Below are 12,915 nucleotides of genomic sequence, written 5' to 3'. Positions count from 1 at the left end.
TTCCAATTGTATCTTGTGTATTTGTGGCTATCCCTTTTCTTGTTCCAGGTGTTCCCTATCACTATATCATTCCTTAAACAAAAATCCAGTAAATTTTCTCCTTCTAAATTCCTTGTTCCTACTCCACCATAACATCCCATTACCTCTTTCATATCCTTGTCTAAACTTACCCACTTGTGCGTTAAAATCCCCAATTATTATTGTTCTCTCTTCTTTTACTTGTCTTTCCAGATCCTCTTCAAACTCTCTCTTCTCATCGTCCTGTGCATCCTGTTTGTGGTGCGTATACCTGTATTATGTCCATTATCTCCCCCTCCATTCTGACCGTAACTTTAATAATTCTTTCACTTACCACATCCACTTTCATCACTCTGCTTGTCATCTTTTTGTCCATGACTATAGCTACTCCATTTCTTCTTCCAATTTCTCCTCCAGACCACCAAATCCTGTATCCCTGTCCCACTTCTCTACTTCCACTACCTTTCCACTTTGTTTCACTGATTCCCATTATGTTTATTCTTCTTCTCTTCATCATCTCTACTACCTCTTCTAACTTGTTCCTAAGCGTCACAACATTTATTGTACCAAATTCTTAACCTTAAACAATTGCCGGGTCGTTGCGTAAATTTCCATCCTTTCCGAGGCTGTTCTTATTTTTGAAAGCAAGTTTTATCCACTACCGGCTTGCTAGACCTGACGTAGCTTCACCAGAGCCCCGTTAGCCGTCTCTTTGAGCCGTTGCCCGTCCCTCACGACGAGGACGAGGGGGTTGGACAGTGGTAGTAACTGGAAATACATTCACAATACAGTGCAGCTGGACAAATCTGCCGACAGTCTGACTTCTGATATTATGGTGTATTTGATCTCACCTGTTCAAATAACTGCAATAGACCCAAAGTAGCCTGGTGAAGCTATGAACTGTCCTCTTCGAGGAAGAGAGTCAGGGCTTTATTCAGGAGAGCAAATACTTGGTACTTGGGACCTACTACGAGGCTCTTACACTGTACAACTCACAATACAACAACAAGGTTCATACAGCTAAGAAAGTAGTCTGGAAGAAACTCTGCACTAACACTGACAGTGTGCAGAAGTGTGCAAGACTAGCAAAAATCTCATCTTGCCATAAGGTGGTCTCAAGGACGATGAAGTTCATGTGAGTAATAGCCTGACAGATCAATAAAATAAACAATATTGGAATCTATAAAAAATAAGTATTTACTTACACAATGAACTTGGGAGTTCTCCGAACATTGACATACTTAATTGTGTCTTTGTCTGGCTCTATGTTGGCACAGGCAAATTTGTCTGCACCTCTGTTTTTGTCCAGGATTACAATTGACTTTCCCATTGCTGACACCGTGCCTTCTAAAACACGAAATAGGAATTTTCAGTCCCTTCCTAGAATAAAAACTTTAAATAAGAAAATCTTACCCGGCCTTTGACCAAGTGGTTTGATCCAGTTTTCCCTTGATGTAATAAAAAGTACTAGGTGGTTCAATAAAAAGCGAATAATTTGGGTAATGTGGTTAAACATTTGACAAAGCTTCATGGTTTTATAAGATTAAATGATTTTTTTCTAAAAAAGTCTCTTAATTCCTTAAGATATTGTTATATATAAGATATAATTACTTAATTAATAAACTTTTTACAAACATTTGGTTAAAAATAGCATAGGAGGATGGTATTCAAAAAGTTAATCTTATAAAGTAAGCCTATAATTAATTTTGTTTCATTCATCAAAGAAGAAAATATTGCACAAAATTAAAGAAGTCCTACATAACAGTACATAGAAAATATCACTTTAAAATGGGAAAATCTCCAACTGTTTTAATTAAAGTTTTGTATTATTACAAAAAAACTACTTTAAAGTTATAATCAATTTCAATTTGTATTCTAATAACTTATCATCAAATATTGAAGTAAGTACAAAACTTGTTAACAATAAAAGTGGTAGAAGAAAATGGTTTTCTTACCCAGAGGGAAGTTAGGGTCGGAGAAGACTCGCTTGCGGCCACCAATATCAATGGTACCAAGTCGTCCAGAAAGGTCTCCGACGTAACAGCGGAGTGGATGATCCGGCCCACATTCCTCACGATACAAGTCTTGCTGAAATTTTTATCACTAAGAACTCAAATGTCTGATATTGTAAGAAAATTTAATATACATTATATCAGATGTTGTTTAGGAATTTGATATATTTTATATATGAGTTTGTTGTTATCTTGATACAGTTAAATTGTTTCACAATACATTCTAACCCTTCCCATGAATACACAGCTGTTTCATAGTACATGTACTAATGTACTGATGAAAGTAATGAACAGTATTTATTGTGCATCAAAATCATTAAAATGGAAAAGTTGTAATAGGAATCCAAGCTTTTAAATCCATAGTACTTGAATGTGATTGGAATACAAAAAAATCCATAGTGAATAGTAGCATGCATTTTTCTACATACAGTAGAACCTCTCATATCCGACCTTCCCACATAAGACTCCTCCCGATATCCGATCTAGTGTCCTCCCGTCTGTCTAGTGTATTGTCTGTGTGATCTGACCGTGCTCTGTTGGCGAGCCTATTGTGACTTGATTTTTACCGCCTTCAATACAGCCTATGGATCAGGGCATCATTGAGAAGGCTCTCTCGTAGAAAAAACAGAAGAAGGATGTAAGCTTTTTGAGGCAATGAAAAGTTTAAATATAAAAGATGACATTTATATCGTTGCTGCAGCTTGGGACAAAATTAAACAAACCACCCTTTAGAAGGCCTGGAAAAAGAATTGGCCATCATTGAAACAAGAAGAACCTGAGTCTGATCATGAGCCAACTTTGACAGAAGCAGATGTTGAGACAGACAAAACAGAAACATTACAAAATCTGCAAGTGTTTCAGCACGATCTCCAGATGGCAGATGTAGAAGAGTGGCTTGTTGAAGGTGATGTTTCGGAAGTTACAGCCAATGAAGATCTCAGTGACAACCAAATCATTGCTATTGTGCAGAACGAAGCCGAGTAAGAAGAAATTGACTCGGATGAAGAGGAAACCACAAGAGACAACATAGTGAGTCATTCTGCTGCTAAAGACACCTTCGACGTTGCACTTAAATACATCTAGCAACATCCAAACGGTTAAGATTGACAAAATTGAAACAAAAACCCATTTCATTTAAAAAGTGTTTCAAATGTATTCAGCAACATACAAACGCTGGTATTCACAAGTACAATAAAGTTGTTTGCTTATTGTAGTACACTGCATACATGTAGTTTTTTCTACCTGGAAAAGGCGTGTTTTGCTCCTTCCGATATCTGACCTTTTGGTCGTTCCAACCATGGCTCGGTCCCATCATGGTCGGATATGAGAGATTCTACTGTAATAAAATCTAAAATGTTCTATTAATGTATAACGAAATAGAACACTAGAAAATTAATGTTATTTACGTAAGAAGCATGTCTTAATGATACAGACATTATTAAGAGATTATTGTATTTTGCAAAAAGTGGAAATTTCAAAAATCTTTTTTTTAAATCTCACAATTTTTGGAGATATATTGGAGTAATTTTAAAACATTTTGGAGTAACTAAAAATTGATACAAAAAGCTATTCAGTATATTTGCAAACATTCTCAATAACCAATCCTGTACTCAGACCATTTTACTCTGTACTCAGAGTTTTTTCAGACAATTTTACTGGGGCCACACATCTATTTTAAGGTATCGTAGACGTACGATTGAGGTGGCAGACCCAACCACCATAATCCAATTTTTTTATCTTTTCCAGGGTCTACCAAAGCTGAGTACAGTCCTATCAATAACACATCTTTTAACAGAAAATGTTCAGAATCAAATATAAAACCTAATGGCTAATAAATTTCTCTACTTATTTTCAATTCATTTAATTTCAAAATTTTAAATTTGAAAGTTACCTATATAAATTTATTACATTAAAATTAATCCCTTGCATGCCAGAATCTCGAAGCACTTGACATAATATTTTCTTGTTGCATATAACATCTAATAATGAAATACATTAACAAAAGTTGCGGATTACAGCTTACAATTATCTCATTTTTATTTTAAAGAAGTCTTCACTTTAGTATAGAAAATTTTCTATTAACAACTTACTTATAGTCTTCTTAAATTTGTTAGATGTGAATTTTAAATTTGGTAGGTAAATAGCAAGGTATTATATAGTTCTGACAGAGATTGTGTTACTATAAGAGAAACACTATTTTACAACACCTAAATTGTTGTAAGTCTAAACTTTTTTTGTAACTCTAAACATTTGCAAAAAAAAATCTTAAACAGGAAATATAGAATCTAGTGATAGTCTGTTTGCTTGACTCACGTTGAGTGGATCTGCGAGTTGAGTGTAGTAAGGGTTCCACAAGTACCCAGCAGCTGTACATCGTGTGTGTAGCACCTTCACAGTAGCATCCACTCCCACCGGGTTCACATAGATCGCCCAGTTGTGGTTTTGTGTCTAGTTCATCAACAAGAGTCTTAAACACAAATCATTGTTACATAACATTTCAAATAGAATCTTAAGTTAGCAGTTGGCATTAGTCATAATTCTTATTACCTTTTATTGTAAAATCAAAATTTCACCAATCCTGCAGCAATTACCATAACATAAAATAGTGACCATTCCTGAAGCTAATTGAAAGTATTAGGGTAAGAGCCCGTGAACGCCTAACCTTTGTTATTTTATAAAAGCTGAAAATTTCTCAGCACATGCTCCCAATACAGGTAAGAATGATAAGGTACTATAAAAATTTAATCATCGTGGCTTCGGCAGGTAAGTGGAAGCAAAGATGTATTAAATACAAACTTCATATAACATAGACCAATAGTGGGAAGGGTTGATTCAATGAGAATGTTAAGTTTAGCTCCAGTTCACCTTCTGAAGTCCGGCACCGTGACAGATTTTACCCCTATCTGGAATCAATATTCATCTGAAGAGATCCAAAACAGTTGACGGTGAAGAAAATCAAAACAAACTTTCTACATCGTTTCAACACCAGAGTCACCTAGACTACAATCAATTGTAATCAAGATGAAATGGTGTTCTCACTGTCTCATTAGGTACACAAATGAGTACAATACGATGTTTCTGAGACAATCTCAAACCATGGTGGAGCTACTGACTTTTTTACGCATAACGTAGAGCAATGGTGGGGCAATGCTGAAAATAAATAAAATCATTGAACATATTTACAAATATCTCATGTATGTATACATATGTTAGTTTGCTTATTTAAACGCATATGTGACAGATACGGCCAAATACAAAATAATTGAATCGGAAAAAGTAAGCGCTCTGTGGTGTAATGGTAGCACATTCACCTGGCAAGTGAGAGATGCGGGTTCGACTCCCAGCGGAGCAAGTACTTTTTGTGATTCAATGTTTATTGAAATTAAATTAGGCTATTGCCATTTATACAATTTAATGTATATATATATATATATATATATATATATATATATATATAAAATTAAAATTTGATATTTTAAATATTTAGTATTGAAAAATTCAATGAAAAAATAATGTAATGGTATTTATATTCATTTGGCATATATTACTACATACATATATTAATATATATATATATATACATATTATATATATTAGAATAATAAATCGTAAACTAAAACCCTTTTAAATTCTTTTATTTCAGACACGTGTTTCGGTATAAACCATCTTCAGTGTGAACATTAACCCTCTAATTAAATTATAAACAAAACAAATAAATATACACCTGTCGACTATTTAAACAGATGTTAAACTTATATGACACAGTTGTAATTTTTGATTAAGATTCTGTGTTTGATATTTTTTTCAAAGATAGGATTTGTTTTATTTTTTAAATTGCTATTTAATATGTTGTGAGGATCTTTTTATAATTTAGATAAATGTGTAATTCTTCTTTAGTGTTTAATTTTTCTCCTTTCCTTTCGATATCCAAAATTTCCATGTTCTTTTCAATATTTTTGTAATTATGTCCAGTTTCTAATAAATGTTCAGCGAAATTTGATTTTTATTGTAGACATGTTGTTTGTTTTCAAAGCTTGTATATGTTCTTTAAACCTTTTATTAAAAATTTCTGCCAGTTTGTCCAATATAGTAGCTTTCACAGTCACTACAGTTAATTTTGTATACTCCACATTGTTTGTATAAAATCTTGTTTGTCATCTTTTTGGCTTTATTTTGTTTTCAATCAGTTTAAAAGTATTATTTCTTGTTTGGTAACTGATGGAAAATTTTGAATTTTGAAAGGTTTTTCGAACAGCTTTGTTTATTTTAGTATTGAAAGGTACACATAATATATATTCTGAATTTCATTATTATTAGGATTAGGCCGTATTGTATTGGTTTTATTGATTTTTCTTGTTTTTTTTTCTGAATCATTTTGTCTACAATATGGGGTTGATATCCATTTTTGACAGCTAGATATTTTATGATTTCCATTTCCTTAGTTTTATTTTCATCACTCATTGGTATATTTAACATTCTGTTTATCATTGAGTGAAATGCTGCTAATTTGTGTTTCCATGGATGGTTAGAGGTTGATGGTATTAGAAGATCTGTTTGGGTTGTTTTTCTATAAATTTCAAATGAGTGGTTTCCATTAAGATTAGAAATGCTTATATCAAGAAAGTTAATTTTGACTTTTTGGATTTCTTTTGAAAACTTAATTGTTGGGGATATAGAATTGAGGAATGTTAAAAAACTGGTCTGCTTGCTTCTCATCTCCTTTGAAAAGACATAAGATATCATCAACATATCTAAACCAGTAAATTATTTTATCTTTAAATGGATTAGTAACACTCATTATTTTGTTGTTTTCTAAATGTTGATATATATATTTGCAAGAAGGCCTGAAAGAGAAGATCCCATTGCCAACCCATCTTCTTGTTTGTAAAAGTCCTTTTTGTATTGAAAATAATTTTGATTAACAGTAGACTTTGTCAATGATAAAAATATCGTCAATTTCATTCATTTCAAGTTGACTGTATTTTATTAGATTATCTTTTAGAATTTGCATTGTTTCTTGTTTTGGAATGTTCGAGTACATGTTGTTAACATCAAAGGAAATGAAGAACGAGTTTAATGGAATTTGAATGTCTTTAATTTGATTTTGCCAGATTACTTGAATTTAATATACTGTAATTGTCTTCAAATTGCATGTTGGTTTTTATTTTGTTATTTAAAAATTTACATACCTTGTAAGTAGGAGCGTTACGAAAGTTGACTACTGGTCTAATTGGAATATCCGGTTTATGAGTCTTTGGTTGACCTTTTAGTGTAGGAGCTTTTGGATTTTGTCATTTTGAGTTGGTATTGCTCTGCTTTTGTTAAACTTTTGCATTTAGTTATTAATAAGAATTTATAAGTTTTGTGTATTCTTGGGTTGGGTCCTTTTTTTAATTTTTTAAGATTGTTGCTGTCAATGAATGTTTCAATCTTTTCTTGATATGTTTGGCTGTCGATAATTACTACTGTATTCCCTTTGTCGGCTTTTGATATTATACCAGTTATTATCTTTTAGTTTTCTTGAGATGGACGATGTTAAAATATACCAATGAGTGATGAAAATAAAACTAAGGAAATGGAAATCATAAAATATCTAGCTGTCAAAAAATGGATATCAAACCCCATATTGTAGACAAAATGATTCAGAAAAAAAACAAGAAAAAATCAATAAACCAATACAATACGGCCTAATCCTAATAATAATATGAAATTCAGAAATATATATGTGTACCTTTCAATACTAAAATAAACAAAGCTGTTCGAAAAACCTTTCAAAATTCAAAATTTTCCATCAGTTACCAAACAAGAAATAATACTTTTAAACTGATTGAAAACAAAATAAGCCAAAAAGATGACAAACAAAGATTTATACAAACAATGTGGAGTATACAAAATTAACTGTAGTGACTGTGAAAGCTACTATATTGGGACAAACTGGCAGAAATTTTTAATAAAAGGTTTAAAGAACATATACAAGCTTTGAAAACAAACAACATGTCTACAATAAAATCAAATTTCGCTGAACATTTATTAGAAACTGGACATAACTACAAAAATATTGAATAGAACATGGAAATTTTGGATATCGAAAGGAAAGGAGAAAAATTAAACACTAAAGAAGAATTACACATTTATCTAAATTATAAAAAAGATCCTCACAACATATTAAATAGCAATTTAAAAAATAAAACAAATCCTATCTTTGAAAAAATATCAAACACAGAATCTTAATCAAAAATTACAACTGTGTCATATAAGTTTAACATCTGTTTAAATAGTCGACAGGTGTATATTTATTTGTTTTGTTTTATAATTTAATTAGAGGTTAATGTTCACACTGAAGATGGTTTATACCGAAAACACGTGTCTGAAATAAAAGAATTTAAAAGGGTTTTAGTTTACGATTTATTATTCTAACATAAAGATAACCCTATAATGTGGAGTTCATAATATAATACATATTATATATATATATATATATATATATATATATATATATATATATATATATACAGTACATATATAAATATATATATTTAATTTAAGCTATCAAATTTTAATTTTATATTAAACTCAATTTTCTAAATAAAATAAAATTCATAGATTTAAAAACATAATTTTCTAGGTTATTTTGTTTGTATTGTAATTATTTATCAATATTAAAATTTAAAACATAAATTCCTTAATCATCAATAACTACATATTTATATTATTATTCAATCTACACAAGTAAATATTTCACTCGCACGTACTCTTGTATATATTGCCTCACACTTGCATCTATAGCTTTACAGTTTATGTCTGATCAAAGATGAAGACCCAGCTCGCAACGCAGCACTTCGATAGTGACGCTGGCTGGCGTTAATCAATGGTTAAGATTTCAGGGGCAGATTTCTACAAAGCTAGAATCGGAAAACTTAATTGATGTTATGATAAATGTCTGAATTCGCACAGAGATTTCGTTAAAAAATAGCCTAAGAGTATAGCTTTTAAATGTATATAATAAAATGTTGGTTATTTTTTATTTCAAAATGTCTGTTACTTTCTTGATAACCCTCATAGTATAATGATACTTTTTTAAACACACTTAATAATATAATTTTGTAATAGACAATCTAAATTGTAAATTCAATATCTTATGAAGTACAAGATTTTAGGAAATAACAGCAAACTGCTACAGATAACACTTACAAAGTTACGATCGTGTTCACCAGGATGTTTCAGATTCACTTCTATGATGGTGTCACTCGCACTACCATCAAAGTGTATGAGTTGAGTCTGCCAACATAGATCATAAGATTAAATATCTTGAAGACTACCTGCAACAAAGCACCTATGGGAGAAGCAATTTGAACTCTGTAAGAGTTTGAACATAATGAACTAAAATGCATAGGTAGACTGTATTTACATTGCATCATATGCAACCACAGAGAGAAACAACATTTTAAAGACTAGTTGTTGCTAAGCTAGTTATCGTTGTGAATGTTGAATTTAGCTCCAGTTCACTTTCCTCTTACTGCATGTTGCAGACTTGACTCCTGTAATATGGAGTCATGTTCATCTGAAGGGATCCAAAAATAGTTGGCAACGAAGACGTTTAAAACGACCCCCTGCATTGTTTCGACATCAGAGACACCCAGACTGCATAAAGTAGTGCAATCTAGGTGAAGAAGTATTCTCATTGTCTCATCAGGTACACAATTGCATTTGGATTTGGTGTGACTTCATTATGTTCTATCCAGTACATTGATACTTTGTTACGTTGGTTTATTTCCTCCATTATTTCGATTTATATTGCTGAAAATGTACAAAAGAGAGAAAAACCCCACATACTTTTCATCTCTAATAATAATTGGTCCTCAGCTATCATTCAGTTTTGAGTGCTGTTTCAACAATTCTGCAATGATTAAAAAAGATTTTTTTTTTAAGTAGGGGTAGAATTACAGGACTTACCATGCGTATGTATCCCCAGGCATACCCATTAGGGTGGTGGAAGGAGGCAACAGCCCTCAGTTCTCTGGCTTCTGATGGAGCATAGCCTCTCTCTACCGTGGCACATGTCCATCTGGTTCAAGTTTTAAACATTAAAAATCATTGTACTGTGGTTCTTTTAATACTAAACTGAAGATTATTAACTTGAACATTAAATAGAAATACACATTTTATTCATTTTACTTGTGTTTTTTTATGTTAACTATGTTCTAGACTTGAAAATTAGAGATTGACTTTTAGTAACCATATCAAAGTATACAACAAATCAACCTACTCTAGTTTAGATTTATGATGATATTAAGTTATTTTATGGTTTGGTGAACACTTCCACGTGTCAGGAAAGCAAGGAAATTTAAAATATAAAACAAGGAGAGGCATCCAAGAGGAGTAGTGATGTAAGGAAGAGATAACAGAATATTAATAATTGAAACAAGAAAAGGCTGAATTTTAATAAGTTCATATTGTATAGTGGAAAAATGGCCTAGCATAAGAATTTCTATTTGCTCACTAATCCTTATAAATGTAAAACAAACAGTCCAACAATTTTGGAGCTTTTATTTGAGAGCCCATTAGTTTTCAAAGAAGCATTCAAATCTATGTAACTGAACTAAAATGGAGCTGATTATGTTTTCTTTTAAAACAAAAGGCCTCACAAACAAACAACATTATGTGATTGGTTGATTTTAAATGAACAAGAAGAAGTATATGCAATAAAAAAGAGCGTTTGCAATGGATTTTCTCACTTATTTGATGGGATAATATATTTTAATGCTTTTTAGCTATTAACAATACTATAAACTGAATCACAAAAGCAACAATTAAAATGCAGTTCTAAAATAAATTGAACTGATACTCTCTTTAACATATAAATGAATTAATCTTAAAAAATAGAATTGATTCTATTTAGGTTTCATACCCACTTCAGTCAACTTTAGCCAAACTTGGGTCGTACCTAGCTGTGTGTTTCCTGAAGATAACAACAGACCGACCGAGCACGCTGCTTTGACCAAACAACATGAGAGACGAGTCATTGTGGAAAGTGTCAAGATGAGAGAGTTGGTCTAGCCTCCCGTATTTTCCACTGAGGTCTCCTACCGCATACATATCTGGGGTACCAGGGGTGGGGGGAGGGGAAGTCACCTCTCCCACGTTGTATGGATCGAACACGGTGCCCAGAGTCGACTCTTCACAAGGGAACTCCAGATGCTCACTCACAGGCATCTGTTCATGGGTTTAACAAAACATGAGTGAGATCGTCTAGTACAGATTTTGTGAAGAAAATATTTGGATCTGGAATTCATAAAAGAAGAGGCCATTAACGCTTTGAAGTTCTGCCATGATATTTCATTTCATGTGTTTGTAGAGTAAAGTAGTTCACAACAATAAATTGTTGTGGCTATTTTATACAAAAAGTTTTTTGCAATGTTATAACATTGTTGCACTATAATCTTTACTGTGATGTAATGTATTGTACCAAATATAAAACTCTGTTGTAACAGATCAAAAATTAATAAATATATTAATAGTTCTGAAATATAAAAACCTATTTTACCAACTGATTTTGATCAAATTCAAATTTGACACCACATTTTAAATAAACTAATCAACATCATTGTGATGACTAAATAAATATTCTTTTTGAATAATGTTAATAGTTTGGCTTTCTATGTATACTTCTATGTAAATATTATACATTTGTTAAAAAATGCCTAAATGGCAATTCGGATGGCCTAGGTATTTGTGTACTAGGCAAAGCTAACCAAATCTCTTCAAACTTCCAAGATCTGTTGAACACAATATTTACTTTCAATTTCAATTAATCAAAATCTGTATGTGTAATATATCCTTTATTAAAAGATGTATTTATTTATTATTTTAATCCATCAAAACATAAATAGAAAATGTTATGATAATACAGAAAGAAACAGAGATTATGACCTAGATACTTATCACAGCCACAGTTGAAGTTAAATTAACTCTTATTAATGTAGTCTTGGTTCATCAAGAATAAAACAATTGGAGCTGAAATAAAACAATTAATAATACTCTGCCCTAAAGATTCATCATTATGTATTCATGCACCATATTTTCTAATATATTACTTAAATTTAATAATGATAAATAAAACCATATATGAGAGTTCTGTATGAAAAATAATAATAAATTCTGTGTTATTTGCCACTTTTACTCTAGCCTTAAGACAGTAATTGAAAATATATTCTAAGGATTATCGTACCCTGTGTATATGATATGTTCCGGCACCGACCAGACCACCCAGAGAAAACTCCATGTCTGTAGCTTCATACTCAGTCTCCTGGAAGAACTCTATCTTTCCTTTTACTGATGTTTCTTCTCCATTTCCAAACCAATCCCTCACTACACCTTTGCGACGGAATGTGTTAGTAATTCTGAAAAATTGCATAGTTTACATAAAGAGTTTATTATTTTTAAGTAATTATGTTTTGCAAAGTTTAGCTAGTTATAGGGGAATGAGCAACATAGAATATTGATCTCAGACTTTATAAGGCATTTGATTGGAATATGTTTGGAAATGTTAGGAATAAGATGTCTTCCTATAGAGGATTGAAGAGGGTTAATCCATTGTGGATCATTTTGTTTGGCCGCTCTTGTCCCAGCAGGCGGCGCAAATTTATTTACGGCTCAACATCAGAACACTAATGCTGCACCACATTGAACCACCCTGTGATTATATTATTATTAACTGCAGTATTATTATTATTACTGCCAATAATAATACATGCAACTGTACTGTAAAATGCGAAACTAGTTGCTGTTGTAAAAGCAGTTGAGGAAATCAATAGATCAGTGGCATTTACATAACGGAGAATAAATAGCTGATTCTTCAACTTTTATGTACATCTGTAATCTATAG

At 31.8% G+C, this 12,915-nt stretch overlaps 1 protein-coding gene across 1 annotated transcript in view; it reads right to left on the bottom strand.

Annotated features, from left to right (window-relative positions):
* LOC124359802 overlaps positions 1–12,915 on the bottom strand; it is a 37,778-nt gene that overhangs the window by 9,772 nt on the left and 15,091 nt on the right. The window contains exons 12-18 of the mRNA XM_046812845.1: positions 12,259–12,430; positions 10,975–11,243; positions 9,984–10,095; positions 9,222–9,308; positions 4,344–4,478; positions 1,974–2,106; positions 1,224–1,365 (exon numbers count right to left, since the gene is read on the bottom strand). Coding sequence (XP_046668801.1) covers positions 1,224–1,365; positions 1,974–2,106; positions 4,344–4,478; positions 9,222–9,308; positions 9,984–10,095; positions 10,975–11,243; positions 12,259–12,430 — 1,050 coding nt within the window. The remainder of the gene's footprint in view (positions 1–1,223; positions 1,366–1,973; positions 2,107–4,343; positions 4,479–9,221; positions 9,309–9,983; positions 10,096–10,974; positions 11,244–12,258; positions 12,431–12,915) is intronic.

Source organism: Homalodisca vitripennis, chromosome 4, assembly GCF_021130785.1.
Source record: "Homalodisca vitripennis isolate AUS2020 chromosome 4, UT_GWSS_2.1, whole genome shotgun sequence".
Classification (NCBI taxonomy): Eukaryota; Metazoa; Arthropoda; class Insecta; order Hemiptera; family Cicadellidae; genus Homalodisca; species Homalodisca vitripennis.
The sequence above is the reverse complement of the archived record's forward strand: the minus strand, read 5'-3'. Positions and strand labels throughout refer to the sequence as shown.